This window comes from Xiphias gladius, chromosome 21 (genome assembly GCF_016859285.1).
Source record: "Xiphias gladius isolate SHS-SW01 ecotype Sanya breed wild chromosome 21, ASM1685928v1, whole genome shotgun sequence".
Taxonomy (NCBI): domain Eukaryota; kingdom Metazoa; phylum Chordata; class Actinopteri; order Istiophoriformes; family Xiphiidae; genus Xiphias; species Xiphias gladius.
The window spans coordinates 6,983,018-7,008,514 of NC_053420.1; the positions used below are offsets into that span (position 1 = coordinate 6,983,018).

At 39.5% G+C, this 25,497-nt stretch overlaps 2 protein-coding genes and 3 pseudogenes across 2 annotated transcripts; all 5 read left to right on the top strand.

Moving 5' to 3' along the window:
- Window positions 1-2,897: 2,897 nt before the first annotated feature.
- LOC120783124 lies at window positions 2,898-3,739 on the top strand (annotated as a pseudogene).
- A 3,222-nt stretch (window positions 3,740-6,961) lies between these two features.
- On the top strand, window positions 6,962-7,803 carry LOC120783148 (annotated as a pseudogene).
- A 3,240-nt stretch (window positions 7,804-11,043) lies between these two features.
- On the top strand, window positions 11,044-11,731 carry LOC120783123 (annotated as a pseudogene).
- A 5,002-nt stretch (window positions 11,732-16,733) lies between these two features.
- Window positions 16,734-17,481, top strand: LOC120783116 (protein hairy-like). Its single transcript, XM_040115856.1, has 2 exons — window positions 16,734-16,856; window positions 16,970-17,481. Exons 1-2 carry the CDS (start codon window positions 16,734-16,736, stop codon window positions 17,300-17,302), a joined length of 456 nt encoding a protein of 151 aa, XP_039971790.1. The 3' UTR covers window positions 17,303-17,481.
- Window positions 17,482-20,785: 3,304 nt separating this feature from the next.
- On the top strand, window positions 20,786-21,850 carry LOC120783120 (protein hairy-like). Its single transcript, XM_040115864.1, has 2 exons — window positions 20,786-20,908; window positions 21,022-21,850. Exons 1-2 carry the CDS (start codon window positions 20,786-20,788, stop codon window positions 21,352-21,354), a joined length of 456 nt encoding a protein of 151 aa, XP_039971798.1. The 3' UTR covers window positions 21,355-21,850.
- Window positions 21,851-25,497: the final 3,647 nt, after the last annotated feature.

The window sequence follows — 25,497 nt, forward strand, 5'->3', positions numbered from 1 at the left end:
TGTCTTTATGGACATTACGTCACTTTAATTTCTCTGATTACTCAAAATTGATCTGTTTTAAGATCCAAAAGTTTATAACTTTTTTCTAATAGTTTTGTTAAAATCACAATTTTTGGTGATACTTATTATGCTTCACTGTGACTCATGTATTGGTAAAATATAATGCATAGTGATATTTGTTACCTCTTGAATAGTATTGATCATTTTGATCAAAATCTTAATTGTTCTTTCTATGGACATTTTGTCATAATAGACTTTGTGATTAGTGAAAACTGATCTGTTATAAGATCAATATGTTTATTCTTTTACTGTAAAAGGTTTAATTCAATGTCACACTGTCACAGTTTTCCAGTGATAATACAATTTTTACTTTTTGAGAATCAAGTGAACTTAGTGACTATTTAGAATAATGTGACCTGTTGTGGGGTCAGTTTTTTCTGTTTTTTCTTTTGTTCATTAACTGCAAACGTTTAATCCATTTGGTAAAAGCTCTCAAAGGACAGTGAGCACTGTGTCCTCAAATATCTGTCTTTCATAAAGACTGTTGTTCCCTTACTCTCTCTGAGTACAGTGTGTCTTGTAGAAATCTACAGGTTGTTGTTGTGATGTATCATCACCTCTAGTTGCAGCTTCCATTCTTGTTGTGGATCATTGTGCCTTGTTGAATAAACAAACACTGCCAGATGAAAATGGTGTGTTCTCATGTCATGTGTGTCATGGTGAAATTTTGATGTGGTTCAGTTGATATATTTTTTAAAGAAGAGAGAGATTATCAGTGTTACCTCACTCTGTTCATATGGAATAAGTCAGGTCATCAAAGCAAATGAAAAACTATACATTTCAAAGACACTTTTGTTTCACCATTATTTTGGTAGAATTGTCCGCTTTCAGCTGTTTTAATGTTAAATATTTAAAGGTAAGCATTTCTTTTTTAAAGAGGTCACACATCGTATTTAATGTGATGTATAATAGGACACACTTCTATTGTTCCTCCAGTGAAAGCAGTGAAAGGACAGAGTGTGGGAAGCCAGAGGAAACTCACTCACAGAGCCCTGTGGGACAATAGATCCGGACCTTTGCCCTGAAGAGGCAGAAATCAAAAGGGACTCCTGCTCTAAAAAGGGGAACTTGTTTCAAACCACTTGCTGTGTAAATGGACAGGGTAAAGTTGGACGTAGACTTGGTTTGGTTTGTTTGTCCAAAAATGTAGCTGTATATTGGCAGAAGTCCCAACAGAAAGAACAGAACCAGGCTTTCTAGGAGTGGAGGAGCTGGGCTGACTGGCTGCACCTGAGCAACATTAGCTGTTAGCCCTTAACTGTTGGGGGGATGGCTTCGCTGCTGCTTATGTCTGTCAAGCTTTAGACTCGACTGAATTTCTTCATGTGTTGCACTTCTCTCATCCCTAATATTTCCCCATCTGCTGCCCTAACTAGACTCTCTAGCACTGGTGTAAACTTTAAGTCACAAAAAAAAGTTTCTGAGACCATTTAAATGTCACGTTTTCATGTCAGCGGGTGAAGTCAATTCTGTGTGAAGGTCTGTATCTAGTGTCCACTTCTCGTCACATTAATTATGACCTGAGTCGACAAAATTGGACAATCACAAGTAATGAACATGACATTTTAGCCTCTTACAATATCAATGAATTATTCACATGTCAACATTGTGAAGTAGTAATTCTTAATTTTCACATATTGTTCCAGTGACCACTTTTTCACTTTAACTATTTGTTGACTGGACACCACTGCCCACACAGTGCTTGTACACAGAACCCTCAAAAGACTCCATTTACAGTGAGGCACATGTCTATTTTTTGCTAATGGAGGGAGAGTGGGAAAGCTCTGGAGGGCAAAGCTGAGTGTGAACCACGTCCACTCCACCAGCAGCAAAGTAATTTCCCAAAGGGATTTGGCACACTTCATGAAACAATTAGGCTACCCCCCCAGTAAACCTCCCACCCACATGCACAGAGCCTAAATTTAAATCCCACTGATGGTCAGTAATGAGACATGATTATGACTGAAAGTTTGAAATGTACGACAATAACTGGAAGCTGTGAATGTGAGATGCTAAGTCACTTTATTGATATTTTACGACAGATTTTTCACCATAATTTCAAATTTTACAAACTGTCAGTGCCAGCCAATGGGATCCTTTCCCTCCAGATGGCTGGTGATGTCAGACTCTGTTTCCATAACAACACACAGCCAGCATCTGTCACAGACGTCCCATTGTTGTCCATTGAGCGCAGCTCAGGGAGTCAGTGTGGGAAACGGAGCTCAGCTTGTTACTCACACTGACTACAAGGCACGTGTCTAGAGACTCTGCTACATCTGGGCAGCAGCATGATGTTTGTCTTGACTTTATTTTAAATGCCATGAATGGGATTCACACTGTTTTCTGACATCTTATGGTGTCATCTTTTTTTTTTGCTAAATGGTGCATTTTTAAAAGCAAAATATGATTTAAAAAATCATGTATAAAATGAAATATCAAATTAAATTATAAATTCAAAATAGAGGGATTTCACCTGCTAGAGTGCTGGAAAAAAGAAAGATAAGTTGTTCTTAGTGTACATCTTCATTTTAATCCTATGTGTAATCCATACATTACAACATTACACATATTTTCCCCCACATGCGTGATGGGATGATGAGCGTGTGCTCAGTCAAAGTCATTGATCCCAGCATCAGGCAGCAGATCTGCTCTCTACAGGGTCACCACTTTCCCAGATTCACACAGAGCTCTGTGAGTGTCTCTCTATCACCCCCAGTCCTCCACCTGTTCCCTGAGATCTAACTATTGTCCCTGAGGCAATGTAACACCATTCAGCATGATGCTGCTCCACACGCCTTATTGTCTCACCGAGCTCTCTGATTGGCTGAAACTGTGAGAAACTCCAACTAGAGCAAGACCCACACATTCATATGGAGATGTGGGACTATAAATAGGAGGGATGAAACCAGCAGAGATCAGATTCTCTCTACAGAGACCGCTACAGCACAGAGATCCAGACATGGCACCTACAATCACTGCAGCAATGACCAACTCTCAGGAGCATCTGACTCTGACCCACAAGGTAAATTGGAGATTCTAGGAGATTTAATCTTCATTCCTGAGAGGCTGACTTTGTTCATGCTAACACTTTACTCCAGAACAAGTTTATTCATGACTTTGTTCTTCTTTCTGCAGCTCAGAAAACCTCTGGTGGAGAAGTTACGCAGAGAGCGAATCAACAGCAGCATTGAGCAGCTCAAGTCTCTCCTGGGTCCAGAGTTCCTCAAACAGCAGCCAGACTCTAAGCTGGAGAAAGCAGACATCCTGGAGATGACAGTTTGCTTCCTGACACAGCTGCAGCAGCAGAATCAACAGCAGAGAAGACTGCTGAACCACGTCAACAAGCTGCAGTCTTCCTCTGATAAGAACCTGAGAGAGGCTGACTTCTCTCTCCTGAGCTCCACAGTCCAGACCAGCATCACCAAAGACAAGAGTCCACTCAACAGCGCCCTCTGGAGGCCGTGGTAGACACCTGCAGACTGGAGTTTCTACCAGATAAACTGAGATGACCATGTTGGTCAAAGATCACTGGAACTGAATTCTATGAAATCTAAGGACTTGTTCTTCTGTATGAACAGAAGGTGGTATTTTGTGTGTTTTTTCTCTTTTTGTAAGACGACGTTTCCTATGGAAATGACAGCAACAATATCTTTCCTGTAAAGAAAGAGATCATCTTGTCATGCGTGTTGCATGAATCAAACATGATTGCATGAGCAATTATTACACCTCAGTGTACTTCATGTATTGGTCGTATATAATGCCATGGTAACATTTGTTATCTTTTGATTGGTATTGATCATTGTGATAAAGTCTGTAAATGTCCTTATTTATGGACATATTGTCTTTATGGACATTACGTCACTTTAATTTCTCTGATTACTCAAAATTGATCTGTTTTAAGATCCAAAAGTTTATAACTTTTTTCTAATAGTTTTGTTAAAATCACAATTTTTGGTGATACTTATTATGCTTCACTGTGCGTCATGTATTGGTAAAATATAATGCACTAGTGATATTTGTTACCTCTTGAATAGTATTGATCATTTTGATTAAACTGTTGTTCTTTCTATGGACATTTTGTCATAATAGACTTTGTGATTACTGAAAACTGATCTGTTATAAGATCAATATGTTTATCCTTTTACTGTAAAAGGTTTCATTTAATGTCACACTGTCACAGTTTTCCAGTGATAATACAATTTTTACATTTTGAGAATCAAGTGAACTTAGTGGTTATTTAGAATAATGTGACCTGTAGTGGGGTCAGTTTTTTCTGTTTTTTCTTTTGTTCATTAACTGCAAACGTTTAATCCATTTGGTAAAAGCTCTCAAAGGACAGTGAGCACTGTGTCCTCAAATATCTGTCTTTCATAAAGACTGTTGTTCCCTTACTCTCTCTGAGTACAGTGTGTCTTGTAGAAATCTACAGGTTGTTGTTGTGATGTATCATCACCTCTAGTTGCAGCTTCCATTCTTGTTGTGGATCATTGTGCCTTGTTGAATAAACAAACACTGCCAGATGAAAATGGTGTTCTCACGTCATGTGTGTCATGGTGACCTTCTTTATCATGATGAAAGACAGACATCTTCCTTTTTTTTCATTGTCAATCCATTGATAGATGTCTACATCATTGTTCCTACCTTTGACTGACAAATCAAGATAAAATTAAGCACATAGTAACAGTCGATTCATGACATACCTGTTTTGTGTAAGTCTAAGCCCAGTAAATTGTAAAGTGGTTCAATTAAGATTTTTGATGAAGAGGGATTATTGATGTTATGTCACTTTGTTTAGTTGGAATAAGTCAAGTCATCAAACCAAATGAAAAACTATACATTTCAAAGACACTTTTGTTTCACCATTATTTTGTAGAATCTTCTGTTTCAGCTGTTTTAATGTTAAATATTTAAAGGTAAGCATTTCTTTTTTAAAGAGGTCACACATCGTATTTAATGTGATGTATAATAGGACACACTTCTATTGTTCCTCCAGTGAAAGCAGTGAAAGGACAGAGTGTGGGAAGCCAGAGGAAACTCACTCACAGAGCCCTGTGGGACAATAGATCTGGACCTTTGCCCTGAAGAGGCAGAGATCAAAAGGGACTCCTGCTCTAAAAAGGGGAACTTGTTTCAAACCACTTGCTGTGTAAATGGACAGGGTAAAGTTTGACGTAGACTTGGTTTGGTATGTTTGTCCAAAAATGTAGCTGTATATTGGCAGAAGTCCCAACAGAAAGAACAGAACCAGGCTTTCTAGGAGTGGAGGAGCTGGGCTGACCGGCTGCACCTGAGCAACATTAGCTGTTAGCCCTTAACTGTTGGGGGGGATGGCTTCGCTGCTGCTTATGTCTGTCAAGCTTTAGACTCGACTGAATTTCTTCATGTGTTGCACTTCTCTCATCCCTAATATTTCCCCATCTGCTGCCCTAACTAGAGTCTCTATCACTGGTGTAAACTTTAAGTCACAAAAAAAAGTTTCTGAGACCATTTAAATGTCACGTTTTCGTGTCAGCGGGTGAAGTCAATTCTGTGTGAAGGTCTGTATCTTGTGTCCACTTCTCGTCACATTAATTATGACCTGAGTCGACAAAATTGGACAATCATAAGTAATGAACATGACATTTTAGCATCTTACAATAACAATGAATTATTCACAGGTCAACATTGTGAAGTAGTAATTCTTAATTTTCACATATTGTTCCAGTGACCACTTTTTCACTTTAACTATTTGTTGACTGGACACCAATGCCCACACAGTGCTTGTACACAGAACCCTCAAAAGACTCCATTTACAGTGAGGCACATGTCTATTTTTTGCTAATGGAGGGAGAGTGGGAAAGCTCTGGAGGGCAAAGCTGAGTGTGAACCACGTCCACTCCACCAGCAGCAAAGTAATTTCCCAAAGGGATTTGGCACACTTCATGAAACAATTAGGCTACCCCCCCAGTAAACCTCCCACCCACATGCACAGAGCCTAAATTTAAATCCCACTGATGGTCAGTAATGAGACATGATTATGACTGAAAGTTTGAAATGTACGACAATAACTGGAAGCTGTGAATGTGAGATGCTAAGTCACTTTATTGATATTTTACGACAGATTTTTCACCATAATTTCAAATATTACAAACTGTCAGTGCCAGCCAATGGGATCCTTTCCCTCCAGATGGCTGGTGATGTCAGACTCTGTTTCCATAACAACACACAGCCAGCATCTGTCACAGACGTCCCATTGTTGTCCATTGAGCGCAGCTCAGGGAGTCAGTGTGGGAAACGGAGCTCAGCTTGTTACTCACACTGACTACAAGGCACGTGTCTAGAGACTCTGCTACATCTGGGCAGCAGCATGATGTTTGTCTTGACTTTATTTTAAATGCCATGAATGGGATTCACACTGTTTTCTGACATCTTATGGTGTCATCTTTTTTTTTTTGCTAAATGGTGCATTTTTTAAGAGCAAAATATGATTTAAAAAATCATGTATAAAATGAAATATCAAATTAAATTATAAATTCAAAATAGAGGGATTTCACCTGCTAAAGTGCTGGAAAAAAAGAAAAATAAGTTGTTCTTAGTGTACATCTTCATTTTAATCCTATGTGTAATCCATACATTACAACATTACACATATTTTCCCCCACATGCGTGATGGGATGATGAGCGTGTGCTCAGTCAAAGTCATTGATCCCAGCATCAGGCAGCAGATCTGCTCTCTACAGGGTCACCACTTTCCCAGATTCACACAGAGCTCTGTGAGTGTCTCTCTATCACCCCCCCAGTCCTCCACCTGTTCCCCTGAGATCTAACTATTGTCCCTGAGGCAATGTAACACCATTCAGCATGATGCTGCTCCACACGCCTTATTGTCTCACCGAGCTCTCTGATTGGCTGAAACTGTGAGAAACTCCAACTAGAGCAAGACCCACACATTCATATGGAGATGTGGGACTATAAATAGGAGGGATGAAACCAGCAGAGATCAGATTCTCTCTACAGAGACCGCTACAGCACAGAGATCCAGACATGGCACCTACAATCACTGCAGCAATGACCAACTCTCAGGAGCATCTGACTCTGACCCACAAGGTAAATTGGAGATTCTAGGAGATTTAATCTTCATTCCTGAGAGGCTGACTTTGTTCATGCTAACACTTTACTCCAGAACAAGTTTATTCATGACTTTGTTCTTCTTTCTGCAGCTCAGAAAACCTCTGGTGGAGAAGTTACGCAGAGAGCGAATCAACAGCAGCATTGAGCAGCTCAAGTCTCTCCTGGGTCCAGAGTTCCTCAAACAGCAGCCAGACTCTAAGCTGGAGAAAGCAGACATCCTGGAGATGACAGTTTGCTTCCTGACACAGCTGCAGCAGCAGAATCAACAGCAGAGAAGACTGCTGAACCACGTCAACAAGCTGCAGTCTTCCTCTGATAAGAACCTGAGAGGCTGACTTCTCTCTCTCCTGAGCTCCACAGTCCAGACCAGCATCACCAAAGACAAGAGTCCACTCAACAGCGCCCTCTGGAGGCCGTGGTAGACACCTGCAGACTGGAGTTTCTACCAGATAAACTGAGATGACCATGTTGGTCAAAGATCACTGGAACTGAATTCTATGAAATCTAAGGACTTGTTCTTCTGTATGAACAGAAGGTGGTATTTTGTGTGTTTTTTCTCTTTTTGTAAGACGACGTTTCCTATGGAAATGACAGCAACAATATCTTTCCTGTAAAGAAAGAGATCATCTTGTCATGCGTGTTGCATGAATCAAACATGATTGCATGAGCAATTATTACACCTCAGTGTACTTCATGTATTGGTCGTATATAATGCCATGGTAACATTTGTTATCTTTTGATTGGTATTGATCATTGTGATAAAGTCTGTAAATGTCCTTATTTATGGACATATTGTCTTTATGGACATTACGTCACTTTAATTTCTCTTATTACTCAAAATTGATCTGTTTTAAGATCCAAAAGTTTATAACTTTTTTCTAATAGTTTTGTTAAAATCACAATTTTTGGTGATACTTATTATGCTTCACTGTGCGTCATGTATTGGTAAAATATAATGCACTAGTGATATTTGTTACCTCTTGAATAGTATTGATCATTTTGATCAAAATCTTAATTGTTCTTTCTATGGACATTTTGTCATAATAGACTTTGTGATTACTGAAAACTGATCTGTTATAAGATCAATATGTTTATCCTTTTACTGTAAAAGGTTTCATTTAATGTCACACTGTCACAGTTTTCCAGTGATAATACAATTTTTACATTTTGAGAATCAAGTGAACTTAGTGGTTATTTAGAATAATGTGACCTGTAGTGGGGTCAGTTTTTTCTGTTTTTTCTTTTGTTCATTAACTGCAAACGTTTAATCCATTTGGTAAAAGCTCTCAAAGGACAGTGAGCACTGTGTCCTCAAATATCTGTCTTTCATAAAGACTGTTGTTCCCCTACTCTCTCTGAGTACAGTGTGTCTTGTAGAAATCTACAGGTTGTTGTTGTGATGTATCATCACCTCTAGTTGCAGCTTCCATTCTTGTTGTGGGTCATTGTGCCTTGTTGAATAAACAAACACTGCCAGATGAAAATGGTGTTCTCACGTCATGTGTGTCATGGTGACCTTCTTTATCATGATGAAAGACAGACATCCTCCTTTTTTTTCATTGTCAATCCATTGATAGATGTCTACATCATTGTTCCTACCTTTGACTGACAAATCAAGATAAAATTAAGCACATAGTAACAGTCGATTCATGACATACCTGTTTTGTGTAAGTCTAAGCCCAGTAAATTGTAAAGTGGTTCAATTAAGATTTTTGATGAAGAGGGATTATTGATGTTATGTCACTTTGTTTAGTTGGAATAAGTCAAGTCGTCAAAGCAAATGAAAACTATACATTTCAAAGACACTTTTGTTTCACCATTATTTTGGTAGAATCTTCTGTTTCAGGTGTTTTAATGTAAAATATTTAAAGGTAAGCATTTCTTTTTTAAAGAGGTCACACATCGTATTTAATGTGATGTATAATAGGACACACTTCTATTGTTCCTCCAGTGAAAGCAGTGAAAGGACAGAGTGTGGGAAGCCAGAGGAAACTCACTCACAGAGCCCTGTGGGACAATAGATCCAGACCTTTGCCCTGAAGAGGCAGAGATCAAAAGGGACTCCTGCTCTAAAAAGGGGAACTTGTTTCAAACCACTTGCTGTGTAAATGGACAGGGTAAAGTTTGACGTAGACTTGGTTTGGTATGTTTGTCCAAAAATGTAGCTGTATATTGGCAGAAGTCCCAACAGAAAGAACAGAACCAGGCTTTCTAGGAGTGGAGGAGCTGGGCTGACCGGCTGCACCTGAGCAACATTAGCTGTTAGCCCTTAACTGTTGGGGGGATGGCTTCGCTGCTGCTTATGTCTGTCAAGCTTTAGACTCGACTGAATTTCTTCATGTGTTGCACTTCTCTCATCCCTAATATTTCCCCATCTGCTGCCCTAACTAGACTCTCTAGCACTGGTGTAAACTTTAAGTCACAAAAAAAAGTTTCTGAGACCATTTAAATGTCACGTTTTCATGTCAGCGGGTGAAGTCAATTCTGTGTGAAGGTCTGTATCTAGTGTCCACTTCTCGTCACATTAATTATGACCTGAGTCGACAAAATTGGACAATCATAAGTAATGAACATGACATTTTAGCATCTTACAATAACAATGAATTATTCACAGGTCAACATTGTGAAGTAGTAATTCTTAATTTTCACATATTGTTCCAGTGACCACTTTTTCACTTTAACTATTTGTTGACTGGACACCACTGCCCACACAGTGCTTGTACACAGAACCCTCAAAAGACTCCATTTGCAGTGAGGCACATGTCTATTTTTTGCTAATGGAGGGAGAGTGGGAAAGCTCTGGAGGGCAGAGCTGACTGTGAACCACATCCACTCCACCAGCAGCAAAGTAATTTCCCAAAGGGATTTGGCACACTTCATGAAACAATTAGGCTACCCCCCCAGTAAACCTCCCACCCACATGCACAGAGCTGAAATTTAAATCCCACTGATGGTCAGTAATGAGACATGATTATGACTGAAAGTTTGAAATGTACGACAATAACTGGAAGCTGTGAATGTGAGATGCCAATTCCCTTTACTGATATTTTACGACATATTTTTCACCATAATTTCAAATTTTACAAACTGTCAGTGCCAGCCAATGGGATCCTTTCCCTCCAGATGGCTGGTGATGTCAGACTCTGTTTCCATAACAACACACAGCCAGCATCTGTCACAGACGTCCCATTGTTGTCCATTGAGCGCAGCTCAGGGAGTCAGTGTGGGAAACGGAGCTCAGCTTGTTACTCACACTGACTACAAGGCACGTGTCTAGAGACTCTGCTACATCTGGGCAGCAGCATGATGTTTGTCTTGACTTTATTTTAAATGCCATGAATGGGATTCACACTGTTTTCTGACATCTTATGGTGTTTTTTTGTTGCTAAATGGTGCATTTTTTAAAAGCAAAATATGATTTAAAAAATCATGTATAAAATGAAATATCAAATTAAATTATAAATTCAAAATAGAGGGATTTCACCTGCTAGAGTGCTGGACAAAAAGAAAAATAAGTTGTTCTTAGTGTACATCTTTATTTTAATCCTATGTGTAATTCATACATTACAACACACATATTTTCCCCCACGTGCGTGATGGGATGATGAGCGTGTGCTCAGTCAAAGTCATTGATCCCAGCATCAGGCAGCAGATCTGCTCTCTACAGGGTCACCACTTTCCCAGATTCACACAGAGCTCTGTGAGTGTCTCTCTATCACCCCCCCAGTCCTCCACCTGTTCCCCTGAGATCTAACTATTGTCCCTGAGGCAATGTAACACCATTCAGCATGATGCTGCTCCACATGCCTTATTGTCTCACCGAGCTCTCTGATTGGCTGAAACTGTGAGAAACTCCAACTAGACCAAGACCCACACATTCATATGGAGATGTGGGACTATAAATAGGAGGGATGAAGCCAGCAGAGATCAGATTCTCTCTACAGAGACCTCTACAGCACAGAGATCCAGACATGGCACCTACAATCACTGCAGCAATGACCAACTCTCAGGAGCATCTGACTCTGACCCACAAGGTAAATTGGAGATTCTAGGAGATTTAATCTTCATTCCTGAGAGGCTGACTTTGTTCATGCTAACACTTTACTCCAGAACAAGTTTATTCATGACTTTGTTCTTCTTTCTGCAGCTCAGAAAACCTCTGGTGGAGAAGTTACGCAGAGAGCGAATCAACAGCAGCATTGAGCAGCTCAAGTCTCTCCTGGGTCCAGAGTTCCTCAAACAGCAGCCAGACTCTAAGCTGGAGAAAGCAGACATCCTGGAGATGACAGTTTGCTTCCTGACACAGCTGCAGCAGCAGAATCAACAGCAGAGAAGACTGCTGAACCACGTCAACAAGCTGCAGTCTTCCTCTGATAAGAACCTGAGAGAGGCTGACTTCTCTCTCCTGAGCTCCACAGTCCAGACCAGCATCACCAAAGACAAGAGTCCAGTCAACAGCGCCCTCTGGAGGCCGTGGTAGACACCTGCAGACTGGAGTTTCTACCAGATAAACTGAGATGACCATGTTGGTCAAAGATCACTGGAACTGAATTCTATGAAATCTAAGGACTTGTTCTTCTGTATGAACAGAAGGTGGTATTTTGTGTTTTTTCTCTTTGTGTAAGATGACGTTTCCTATGGAAATGACAGCAACAATATCTTTCCTGTAAAGAAAGAGATCATTTTATCATGTGTGTTGCATGAATCAAACGTGATTGCATGAGCAATTATTACACCTCACTGTACTTCATGTATTGGTCGTATATAATGCTATGGTAACATTTGTTATCTTTTGATTGGTATTGATCATTGTGATAAAGTCTGTAAATGTCCTTTTTTATGGACATATTGTCATTATGGACATTACGTCACTTTAATTTCTCTGATTACTCAAAACTGATCTGTTTTAAGATCCAAAAGTTTATAACTTTTTTCTAATAGTTTTGTTAAAATCACAATTTTTGGTGATACTTATTATGCTTCACTGTGCGTCATGTATTGGTAAAATATAATGCACTAGTGATATTTGTTACCTCTTGAATAGTATTGATCATTTTGATCAAAATGTTAATTGTTCTTTCTATGGACATTTTGTCATAATAGACTTTGTGATTAGTGAAAACTGATCTGTTATAAGATCAATATGTTTATCCTTTTACTGTAAAAGGTTTCATTTAATGTCACACTGTCACAGTTTTCCAGTGATAATACAATTTTTACTTTTTGAGAATCAAGTGAACTTAGTGGTTATTTAGAATAATGTGACCTGTAGTGGGGTCCCTTTTTCTGTTTTTTCTTTTGTTCATTAACTGCAAACGTTTAATCCATTTGGTAAAAGCTCTCAAAGGACAGTGAACACTGTGTCCTCAAATATCTGTCTTTCATAAAGACTGTTGTTCCCTTACTCTCTCTGAGTACAGTGTATCTTGTAGAAATCTACAGGTTGTTGTTGTGATGTATCATCACCTCTAGTTGCAGCTTCCATTCTTGTTGTGGATCATTGTGCCTTGTTGAATAAACAAACACTGCCAGATGAAAATGGTGTGTTCTCACGTCATGTGTGTCATGGTGACCTTCTTTATCATGATGAAAGACAGACATCCTCCTTTTTTTTCATTGTCAATCCATTGATAGATGTCTACATCATTGTTCCTACCTTTGACTGACAAATCAAGATAAAATTAAGCACATAGTAACAGTCGATTCATGACATACCTGTTTTGTGTAAGTCTAAGCCCAGTAAATTGTAAAGTGGTTCAATTAAGATTTTTGATGAAGAGGGATTATTGATGTTAGGTCACTTTGTTTAGTTGGAATAAGTCATCAAAGCAAATGAGAAAAGTTGTCCAAGACCCTTTTACTGCAACATTATTCTGGTATGACAGCCAGCTGCGTGCGTATAAATGTGAAGAATTTAAAGTTAACCATTTCCCTCTTTAAAGAGGTCACACATCGTATTTAATGTGATGTATAATAGGACACACTTCTATTGTTCCTCCAGTGAAAGCAGTGAAAGGACAGAGTGTGGGAAGCCAGAGGAAACTCACTCACAGAGCCCTGTGGGACAATAGATGCAGACCTTTGCCCTGAGGAGACAAAGATTACAGGGACACTGGCTCCCCAAATGGGAACTGTTCCTCAATGATGTAGACCAGCTTTACCACTTTTTATGATTCTGTCAGTGTGTGAACCAGTAGTTTTAGTAAGAGTTTCAAAAATGTCTGTCTCTTACTATGTAAGTTAACCTGTTTAACAAATTTAACATAAACATTTGGTTAATAACACTTAACGTTATGTTTCAGAGAATTACAACCTCTTGAAACTTGGCCTGTGAACAGTATAAAGCCGAAACAGAAAAATTACTGCACACAGTTCAGATGCTAAGAGCAGTGGTGGAAGAAGCCCTCATATTTTTTACTTAAGTAAAAATAGCAATACAGCAAGGCAGAAATACTCTGTTACAAGTTAAAGTCATCCATTCAAAATTTCACTCTAGTAAAAATACACAAACTATAAACATGAAAATATACTCCAAGTACCAAAGGTAAAAGTACTCATACAGGATGGGCCATCTGATAATAATGTATATTATATTTTCTATTATTATTATTGATGCATTAATGTGTGCATCCCTCTAATACAGCAGCTGGCAGAGGTGGGTAACTTGTGAATTTCCCAATGGAACAATAAAGTCTTATCTTATGTTATCTTGTAACAACACAATCAGGCACCAACATACTTTGAAACAACACACTCTTCACCCTCATTCCCAACACATTACTGTCTTTGCAGCTAACTACACCAATTATTCAACACTAGGGACGGCACGACGCTGAAGTTAGGTTCCAACGTGTTCCTTTCAATTCATCAGTTAAGGGGAAATTTAGGGAAACTTAGATGATAATACTGAGTGACTGATTTTCCGTTTATTGCACAATTTATTGTTGTGAGAGGGAGTTAAGACATCCTAGTTAAAGCCTTAACGCTGTTTAAAATCCACTTTCAGATTTCCGAAACCTTTTTTTTTTTTAATTTATGAAAGCAAAAAAAAGTGGTGATTTCATTGCGTTTTCTCCAACCAGATACAATTGACCAGGTCTGGCTTAAAAACAGCCCAATGTGTTGTACTTTAGATGTGACAAAGAAAAAAGTGAAATCGCCCTTTTTGTTTTTTCACATATAAAATAAAGGTTTCACAAATCTGAAACTGTTAAACTGTTAAACTATTAAAGAGTTTTTAGCTCCTCTGCGACAAAGTAGTCCAGATTTGACAAGTCTGAGTATAGTGGTTTTTGATCTAGACCTGGTCTGATGTGGTCTAGATGGGTCAAAAGCTGTGAAATCATTAATCTATTTATTAATTTTGCATTTTCACAATAAAATAAAGATTTCACAAATCTGAAACTGTGTTTTAAAGAGCCTTTAGTTTGATTGGGATTGAGTAGTCCAGATTTGACAGGTCCAAAGATGGTGGTTTTTGAGCTGGACTTGGTCTGATGTGGTCCAGATGCGGGGGGAAAAAAGCAGTGAAACGTCCCTTTCCTATTTTCAGAAATAAAATAAAGTTTTCACAAATTTGAAGGTGGGTTTGAAAAAAAATGAAGCTTTACTCACCACGGAAACTTCAAGGGATTCGGGTCGGCGGTGAACCGTTGGAGGATAATATCCTTTCACTCATCATTAACGGTAACGGTGGAAACGATTTCTCAGATTGTAACAAATCTCTTTTCTTCTGCCGGTTTTTTTTTTTTTTTTACTTTTAAGCGCTTAAGTTTCAAATAATTACACTTGGTGTATTTTGGTTGATCCAAAAAATCTTCGCTATGTCGGTAAAAGTCCGAAGAGAGAGCAGCAGAACCAGTAAAAGTGTTTTAGGGGATGGAGGACCGGGGCTGACAGGCTGAAACCAACCAACTTTAGCCGTGTAACATTTAACGAAGTCTCCACTTGTTGCACTTCTGTCGTCCCCGAACGTTTCTTCAGGTGCTACTCTATCGGGCCTCCCTATTGCTGGTGTGTACTTTGAGAAATGTTTGAAGACCATTTAAATGTTAATTTGTTGTTAGCTACCGAAGTCTTTTTTTTTTTTTTTTCGTAAGAGGTTGTATCAACTGTCCACTTCCTGTCACATTAATTATGACCTGAGTGGACAAACTCACACACTCAGAGGTTCCGCCCTCATGTTCTGACCCCAACCCAGCGCACAAACACGAGATTTTATCGTTTTACAATATTTCTTAATAAATTGTCTAAAGTGTTAAGTTATTCTGGTTTCTCATATGCCTTAAGTTCCCACTTTTCACTTTAGTGGGTAATTACTTTTTCAGGGGGCCCAACCTTCTATCCCTGGCCCCCACACACTGCTTACCCCGTAGAATCCTATAAAGAGTCCATTTGTGGTGAGGCACATGTCTATTTTCTGATAACGGAGGGAGAGTGGGAAAGCTCTGGAGGGCAGAGCTGACTGTGAACCACATCCACTCCACCAGCAGCAAAGTAATTTCCCAAAGGGATTTGGCACACTTCATGAAACAATTAGGCTACCCCCCCAGTAAACCTCCCACCCACATGCACAGAGCTGAAATTTAAATCCCACTGATGGTCAGTAATGAGACATGATTATGACTGAAAGTTTGAAATGTACAACAATAACTGGAAGCTGTGAATGTGAGATGCCAATTCCCTTTACTGATATTTTACGACAGATTTTTCAACATGATTTCAAATTTTACAAACTGTCAGTGCCAGCCAATGGGATCCTTTCCCTCCAGATGGCTGGTGATGTCAGACTCTGTTTCCATAACAACACACAGCCAGCATCTGTCACAGACGTCCCATTGTTGTCCATTGAGCGCAGCTCAGGGAGTCAGTGTGGGAAACGGAGCTCAGCTTGTTACTCACACTGACTACAAGGCACGTGTCTAGAGACTCTGCTACATCTGGGCAGCAGCATGATGTTTGTCTTGACTTTATTTTAAATGCCATGAATGGGATTCACACTGTTTTCTGACATCTTATGGTGTCATCTTTTTTTTTTGCTAAATGGTGCATTTTTAAAAGCAAAATATGATTTAAAAAATCATGTATAAAATGAAATATCAAATTAAATTATAAATTCAAAATAGAGGGATTTCACCTGCTAGAGTGCTGGACAAAAAGAAAGATAAGTTGTTCTTAGTGTACATCTTTATTTTAATCCTATGTCTAATTCATACATTACAGCACACATATATTCCCCTTCATGCGTGATGGGATGATGAGCGTGTGCTCAGTCAAAGTCATTGATCCCAGCATCAGGCAGCAGATCTGCTCTCTACAGGGTCACCACTTTCCCAGATTCAAACAGAGCTCTGTGAGTGTCTCTCCATCACCCCCCCAGTCCTCCACCTGTTCCCCTGAGATCTAACTATTGTCCCTGAGGCAATGTAACACCATTCAGCATGATGCTGCTCCACACGCCTTATTGTCTCACCAAGCTCTCTGATTGGCTGAGACTGTGAGAAACTCCAGCCAGACCAAGACCCATACATTCATATGGAGATGTGGGACTATAAATAGGAGGGATGAAGCCAGCAGAGATCAGATTCTCTCTACAGAGACCTCTACAGCACAGAGATCCAGACATGACACCTACAATCACTGCAGCAATGACCAACTCTCAGGAGCATCTGACTCTGACCCACAAGGTAAATTGGAGATTCTAGGAGATTTAATCTTCATTCCTGAGAGGCTGACTTTGTTCATGCTAACACTTTACTCCAGAACAAGTTTATTCATGACTTTGTTCTTCTTTCTGCAGCTCAGAAAACCTCTGGTGGAGAAGTTACGCAGAGAGCGAATCAACAGCAGCATTGAGCAGCTCAAGTCTCTCCTGGGTCCAGAGTTCCTCAAACAGCAGCCAGACTCTAAGCTGGAGAAAGCAGACATCCTGGAGATGACAGTTTGCTTCCTGACACAGCTGCAGCAGCAGAATCAACAGCAGAGAAGACTGCTGAACCACGTCAACAAGCTGCAGTCTTCCTCTGATAAGAACCTGAGAGAGGCTGACTTCTCTCTCCTGAGCTCCACAGTCCAGACCAGCATCACCAAAGACAAGAGTCCACTCAACAGCGCCCTCTGGAGGCCGTGGTAGACACCTGCAGACTGGAGTTTCTACCAGATAAACTGAGATGACCATGTTGGTCAAAGATCACTGGAACTGAATTCTATGAAATTTAAGGACTTGTTCTTCTGTATGAACAGAAGGTTGTATTTTGTGTGTTTTTTCTCTTTTTGTAAGACGACGTTTCCTAAGGAAATGGCAGCAACAATATCTTTCATGTAAAGAAAGAGAACATCTTGTCATGCGTGTTGCATGAATCAAACGTGATTGCATCAGCAATTATTATCACACCTCACTGTACTTCATGTATTGGTCGTATATAATGCTATGGTAACATTTGTTATCTTTTGATTGGTATTGATCATTGTGATAAAGTCTGTAAATGTCCTTTTTTATGGACATATTGTCTTTATGGACATTACGTCACTTTAATTTCTCTGATTACTCAAAATTGATCTGTTTTAAGATCCAAAAGTTTATAACTTTTTTCTAATAGTTTTGTTAAAATCACAATTTTTGGTGATAATTATTATGCTTCACTGTGCCTCATGTATTGGTAAAATATAATGCACTAGTGATATTTGCTACCTCTTGAATAGTATTGATCATTTTGATCAAAATCTTAATTGTTCTTTCTATGGACATTTTGTCATAATAGACTTTGTGATTACTGAAAACTGATCTGTTATAAGATCAATATGTTTATCCTTTTACTGTAAAAGGTTTCATTTAATGTCACACTGTCACAGTTTTCCAGTGATAATACAATTTTTACTTTTTGAGAATCAAGTGAACTTAGTGGTTATTTAGAATAATGTGACCTGTAGTGGGGTCAGTTTTAACTGTATTTCTTTTGTTCATTAACTGCAAACGTTTAATCCATTTGGTAAAAGCTCTCAAAGGACAGTGAGCACTGTGTCCTCAAATATCTGTCTTTCATAAAGCCTGTTGTTCCCTTACTCTCTCTGAGTACAGTGTGTCTTGTAGAAATCTACAGGTTGTTGTTGTGATGTATCATCACCTCTAGTTGCAGCTTCCATTCTTGTTGTGGATCATTGTGCCTTGTTGAATAAACAAACACTGCCAGATGAAAATGGTGTTCTCATGTCATGTGTGTCATGGTGACCTTCTTTATCATGATGAAAGACAGACATTCTCCTTTTTTTTCATTTCCCTCCATTGATAGAGGTCTCCATCATTGTTCCTACCTTTGACTGACAAATCAAGATAAAATTAAGCACATAGTAACAGTCGATTCATGACATACCTGTTTTGTGTAAGTCTAAGCCCAGTAAATTGTAAAGTGGTTCAATTAAGATTTTTGATGAAGAGGGATTATTGATGTTATGTCACTTTGTTTAGTTGGAATAAGTCAAGTCATCAAAGCAAATGAAAAACTATACATTTCAAAGACACTTTTGTTTCACCATTATTTTGGTAGAATCTTCTGTTTCAGGTGTTTTAATGTAAAATATTTAAAGGTAAGCATTTCTTTTTTAAAGAGGTCACACATCGTATTTAATGTGATGTATAATAGGACACACTTCTATTGTTCCTCCAGTGAAAGCAGTGAAAGGACAGAGTGTGGGAAGCCAGAGGAAACTCACTCACAGAGCCCTGTGGGACAATAGATCCAGACCTTTGCCCTGAAGAGGCAGAGATCAAAAGGGACTCCTGCTCTAAAAAGGGGAACTTGTTTCAAACCACTTGCTGTGTAAATGGACAGGGTAAAGTTTGACGTAGACTTGGTTTGGTATGTTTGTCCAAAAATGTAGCTGTATATTGGCAGAAGTCCCAACAGAAAGAACAGAACCAGGCTTTCTAGGAGTGGAGGAGCTGGGCTGACCGGCTGCACCTGAGCAACATTAGCTGTTAGCCCTTAACTGTTGGGGGGATGGCTTCGCTGCTGCTTATGTCTGTCAAGCTTTAGACTCGACTGAATTTCTTCATGTGTTGCACTTCTCTCATCCCTAAAATTTCCCCATCCACTGCCCTAACTAGAGTCTCTATCACTGGTGTAAACTTTAAGTCACAAAAAAAAGTTTCTGAGACCATTTAAATGTCACGTTTTCATGTCAGCGGGTGAAGTCAATTCTGTGTGAAGGTCTGTATCTAGTGTCCACTTCTCGTCACATTAATTATGACCTGAGTCGACAAAATTGGACAATCATAAGTAATGAACATGACATTTTAGCATCTTACAATAACAATGAATTATTCACAGGTCAACATTGTGAAGTAGTAATTCTTAATTTTCACTTATTGTTCCAGTGACCACTTTTTCACTTTAACTATTTGTTGACTGGACACCACTGCCCACACAGTGCTTGTACACAGAACCCTCAAAAGACTCCATTTGCAGTGAGGCACATGTCTATTTTTTGCTAATGGAGGGAGAGTGGGAAAGCTCTGGAGGGCAGAGCTGAGTGTGAACCACATCCACTCCACCAGCAGCAAAGTAATTTCCCAAAGGGATTTGGCACACTTCATGAAACAATTAGGCTACCCCCCCAGTAAACCTCCCACCCACATGCACAGAGCTGAAATTTAAATCCCACTGATGGTCAGTAATGAGACATGATTATGACTGAAAGTTTGAAATGTACGACAATAACTGGAAGCTGTGAATGTGAGATGCCAATTCCCTTTACTGATATTTTACGACATATTTTTCACCATAATTTCAAATTTTACAAACTGTCAGTGCCAGCCAATGGGATCCTTTCCCTCCAGATGGCTGGTGATGTCAGACTCTGTTTCCATAACAACACACAGCCAGCATCTGTCACAGACGTCCCATTGTTGTCCATTGAGCGCAGCTCAGGGAGTCAGTGTGGGAAACGGAGCTCAGCTTGTTACTCACACTGACTACAAGGCACGTGTCTAGAGACTCTGCTACATCTGGGCAGCAGCATGATGTTTGTCTTGACTTTATTTTAAATGCCATGAATGGGATTCACACTGTTTTCTGACATCTTATGGTGTTTTTTTGTTGCTAAATGGTGCATTTTTAAAAGCAAAATATGATTTAAAAAATCATGTATAAAATGAAATATCAAATTAAATTATTAATTCAAAATAGAGGGATTTCACCTGCTAAAGTGCTGGAAAAAAAGAAAAATAAGTTGTTCTTAGTGTACATCTTTATTTTAATCCTATGTGTAATTCATACATTACAACACACATATTTTCCCCCACGTGTGTGATGGGATGATGAGCGTGTGCTCAGTCAAAGTCATTGATCCCAGCATCAGGCAGCAGATCTGCTTTCTACAGGGTCACCACTTTCCCAGATTCACACAGAGCTCTGTGAGTGTCCCCCCCCCCAGTCCTCCACCTGTTCCCCTGAGATCTAACTATTGTCCCTGAGGCAATGTAACACCATTCAGCATGATGCTGCTCCACATGCCTTATTGTCTCACCGAGCTCTCTGATTGGCTGAAACTGTGAGAAACTCCAGCCAGACCAAGACCCACACATTCATATGGAGATGTGGGACTATAAATAGGAGGGATGAAGCCAGCAGAGATCAGATTCTCTCTACAGAGACCTCTACAGCACAGAGATCCAGACATGACACCTACAATCACTGCAGCAATGACCAACTCTCAGGAGCATCTGACTCTGACCCACAAGGTAAATTGGAGATTCTAGGAGATTTAATCTTCATTCCTGAGAGGCTGACTTTGTTCATGCTAACACTTTACTCCAGAACAAGTTTATTCATGACTTTGTTCTTCTTTCTGCAGCTCAGAAAACCTCTGGTGGAGAAGTTACGCAGAGAGCGAATCAACAGCAGCATTGAGATGCTCAAGTCTCTCCTGGGTCCAGAGTTCCTCAAACAGCAGCCAGACTCTAAGCTGGAGAAAGCAGACATCCTGGAGATGACAGTTTGCTTCCTGACACAGCTGCAGCAGCAGAATCAACAGCAGAGAAGACTGCTGAACCACGTCAACAAGCTGCAGTCTTCCTCTGATAAGAACCTGAGAGAGGCTGACTTCTCTCTTCTGAGCTCCACAGTCCAGACCAGCATCACCAAAGACAAGAGTCCAGTCAACAGCGCCCTCTGGAGGCCGTGGTAGACACCTGCAGACTGGAGTTTCTACCAGATAAACTGAGATGACCATGTTGGTCAAAGATCACTGGAAATGAATTCTATGAAATTTAAGGACTTGTTCTTCTGTATGAACAGAAGGTTGTATTTTGTGTTTTTTCTCTTTGTGTAAGACGACGTTTCCTATGGAAATGACAGCAACAATATCTTTCCTGTAAAGAAAGAGATCATTTTATCATGCGTGTTGCATGAATGAAACGTGATTGCATGAGCAATTATTACACCTCACTGTACTTCATGTATTGGTCGTATATAATGCTATGGTAACATTTGTTATCTTTTGATTGGTATTGATCATTGTGATAAAGTATGTAAATGTCCTTTTTTATGGACATATTGTCATTATGGACATTACGTCACTTTAATCTCTCTGATTACTCAAAACTGATCTGTTGTAAGATCCAAAAGTTTATAACTTTTTTCTAATAGTTTTGTTAAAATCACAATTTTTGGTGATAATTATTATGCTTCACTGTGCGTCATGTATTGGTAAAATATAATGGTAAAATATTAATTGTCCTTTTTATGGACATTTTGTCATAGTAGACTTTGTGATTAGTGAAAACTGATCTGTTATAAGATCAATATGTTTATTCATTTACTGTAAAAGGTTTAATTCAATGTCACACTGTCACAGTTTTCCAGTGATAATACTTTTTTACATTTTGAGAATCAAGTGAACTTAGTGACTATTTAGAATAATGTGACCTGTTGTGGGGTCAGTTTTTTCTGTTTTTTCTTTTGTTCATTAACTGCAAACGTTTAATCCATTTGGTAAAAGCTCTGAAAGGACAGTGAGCACTGTGTCCTCAAATATCTGTCTTTCATAAAGACTGTTGTTCCCTTACTCTCTCTGAGTACAGTGTGTCTTGTAGAAATCTACAGGTTGTTGTTGTGATGTATCATCACCTCTAGTTGCAGCTTTCATACTACTGCTTGTGGATCAATTTGCTTCTTAGAATAAAAAAATATATATTATTTTTTTTGTCTTTTAGTCTTTTAATGATTTTTAACTAATTTACATTTTATTAGTTAGAGTAGAAGTTTCTTCCCACACTCTCCACATCATTGTGGGTGAAATTACTTATTGTACATTTTGAACCCCCCCTCCCCAACACCTATTTTCAGGATGAGTTCATTTTAAAGGGAAGAAGCACTTGGATTCAAGATAGCCAAGTTAATAAGCCAGTGATTCAACAGTAAATAACAAAAACATTGTCTTACACTTAACGCAATTAAATTTTCAAGAAACCCCTCCTCACCACAGTCACATATACTAGGAATCTAGGAAACAAAATATTCTCAAGGCAAAAAGCAAAAGACTCAGTAATATCATAATACCAAACCTGTGCATCATCATACCGTAGCGACGCCTCACTTACAATTTCTGTTGGATCGCGGCTTTAATCGTGGGGTAGGGTGTAGGAGGTGTTGGTGTTGGGGGGGGGACTCATAAATCTGTGTTCACCCTGCAGACTTCCTATAAAATGCACTCTGGTTATGCTTAATGTTGACGGTGCGTGAAGATGGTCTGGGTTTTCTCATAAAGTCAGCGTTTACTGCCAGAAATGTGCATTTGACTGACTGACAGAGTCATAAATACAAGGGAATATCTGGGGTTTTGAGCCAGAAACCCCACAATTCCTGCCAGACACAGTCAGATTATTGATGAACTATTAAAATCTAACCTTTAAATCTAACCTTGTTGAGTTCCCTTACTTCAGTAGAAGTAGCAATACCACAACGGAAAAATACTTTATTACCAGTTAAAGTCCTGCATACAGAAGTACAAGCTGCTTACTGTACTTACAAGTACAAGTAAAAGTACTCATAATACAGAAAATTGACCCCTGTGAGAGTTATATAATTGTGTATGGTATTAATATTAGGTAAAGATGGAGCTAATTTTAACTCATTTCTATACTGTTGGGTAGTTTCATTTATAACAGTGGATTCTAAATCTATCTGATGTTTGCTATATAAAATCTTAATTTGTAAAGACAAAAGATGTTAAATAAAGTTAATGGAGTAAAAAGTACATTTTTTCTGAAATGTGGTGGAATATAAGTATTAAGTAGCATAGAATAGAAATACTGAAGTATAATACAAGTACCTTTAAATTGTACTAAGGTGCTATACTTGAGTAAAAGTCCTTTGTAACTTTCCACAGCCGTCTGTGAGACGTATTTCCAAGCAGAATCATCATCCTCATGTCTTTGTTCTGTTCTTACCTTTACTTAATCTCTTTGATGCACATGAATGTATGTGCTTCGAGATACTGGTTTGAGTCGCGTTTCCTCGTCTGCGACTACTGTCTTGCCTTTTTTTGTTCATAATTATCTCTGAGCCCACGAGGACAGCTGATGTGTAACTCGGTTCAGGTGGGATTGCCCTCCAGTGTATCTCCTCTCCATCTGCTCGTCTGTGTAGGGGCTCAGGTTTCCCAGCTCCCCTCCCCCTGGGCCCCCACAGCTCCCTCGGCAGGGCCGAGCGTGCCCTGGTCACACGCCCTCCTCTCTCTCTCTGGTGCTGGGAGCCGCCGCGACACACGGCTTCCCACACTTCTGTATGCACCCCGCTCAGCCGACCACACAATGGAAGTGTGTCTGCTCTCACAAAGCCCCAGGCCTGTTCTCAGGCAGGGAAAAGACAGGAGGCCACTTCTCACACAAACCATCTGCTTTAGCTGTAACTCACCGCTGAGACACACAGAGTGAGAAAATACATCCTCAAAACTTTATCACTTTATTTATTGGTCATTTTTTTGTGAATGTTTTCTGTCATATGAGGTATCAGGGTTTTATTTTTTATTTATAGAAGTAATTGAAAGTTTTGTGAAGTGAATTAATTTATATCATTCATCTCAAGAAAGAAGGCAAAGAGTAAAGGTATATTTCTGAAGCACCTTACTTTCTGACATTAAGCGTATTAATACTTTTCAACTTTTGCCCATACTGTGTATCTAATTTACTGGAGTATTTGTGGATGCAGTTGAGACATTGCCATGTTGTCTACTTTGTCATGTAATATTTTGCGTTATTTTTCGTTTCGCATTCCTAGATTAGTGTCATTTAAGGCTCTTTGCTTTGTCAAATCATCCAGGTCTAAACGTCACAGTAGAAATTCTTTCTTTTTTTTTTTTTTTCCCGTGTCCACTTCAGGAAAAGCATTTTCCCACTGACCTCCCTGATGTGTGTTACACAGATAAAGCCTCCCACCTGTTCTGCGTGACAGCCATTAAATTCCCCCTATTGTCCGATGCTCTGAGGCTCGTGATTGGCTGAGCGGCAGAGAGAGCGCAGTATGAGCAGCATAAATGCCGAGCTGAGGCGCAGATGTCAACAGAGACATTGTCTGAACCTTTGCAGGCAACTCCTGAGCTCGCCACCGCCAGAAAACAAGCTCTGAGATGGCTCTCTACGCGGACCTCGCTCTTCAGGACAGCATGAAGGAGCAGCTCTTTAGGTAAGCCAGCGCTGCCTTCTGGAGCCAACCAAACCATCATTATTGTACACCGTCAATTTAAAAAAATAAATGCCCCTAGTTGTTTTAATTCCTGTAAAAGTCCTCGTTTCTTCAATTTCTTTTTGCTGAACATATTGATAAAGGTCATGACCTTGTTTCTCTCAGGTGTAAACTCCACATGTTGGAGAGAAAATGCTGCACCGGAGTGGAGAAGCTGAAGGCTCTGATTGGAGAACACCTGCACAACGGGATCCCTATCGCAGACATCCTGGAGAAAACCAAGTCCTTCCTCACCTTGAGAAAAGCCCTGCTGTCACACAACGGCTACTCCAAATATTCAAGGGACTTTTTGCGCCTGTTTCCCGACGCGGAGGACGACGTGGCTCCACTGTGCTTTTAATGAGGACCAGGAATGGAGTAGAGAGAATCACTGAATCTGCATCAAACCGATGTTATTGATGCCACCTGCATGCATTATTTGCATTACGTCCAGCGGATATACAAAGGCTGATATAGCTCGTCTGCCTTATTCAGGCATGTTGCAGAAGAAAATTTCCACCTCACATGATATGGTTTCAGTCTAACTTTGACCACAGCCAGAGAATCCAGAAAGCTGGATTCAGAGTTAAGGGTGAAGGACGTTATT

Excerpts from the sequence above, each read along its gene's own strand:
- LOC120783116 (XM_040115856.1), top strand. The coding sequence starts at position 16,734 with ATGAAGCCAGCAGAGATCAGATTCTCTCTACAGAGACCTCTACAGCAC. Across the intron at positions 16,857-16,969 it reads ATCTGACTCTGACCCACAAG|CTCAGAAAACCTCTGGTGGA; the intron begins GTAAATTGGAGA and ends TTCTTTCTGCAG.
- LOC120783120 (XM_040115864.1), top strand. The coding sequence starts at position 20,786 with ATGAAGCCAGCAGAGATCAGATTCTCTCTACAGAGACCTCTACAGCAC. Across the intron at positions 20,909-21,021 it reads ATCTGACTCTGACCCACAAG|CTCAGAAAACCTCTGGTGGA; the intron begins GTAAATTGGAGA and ends TTCTTTCTGCAG.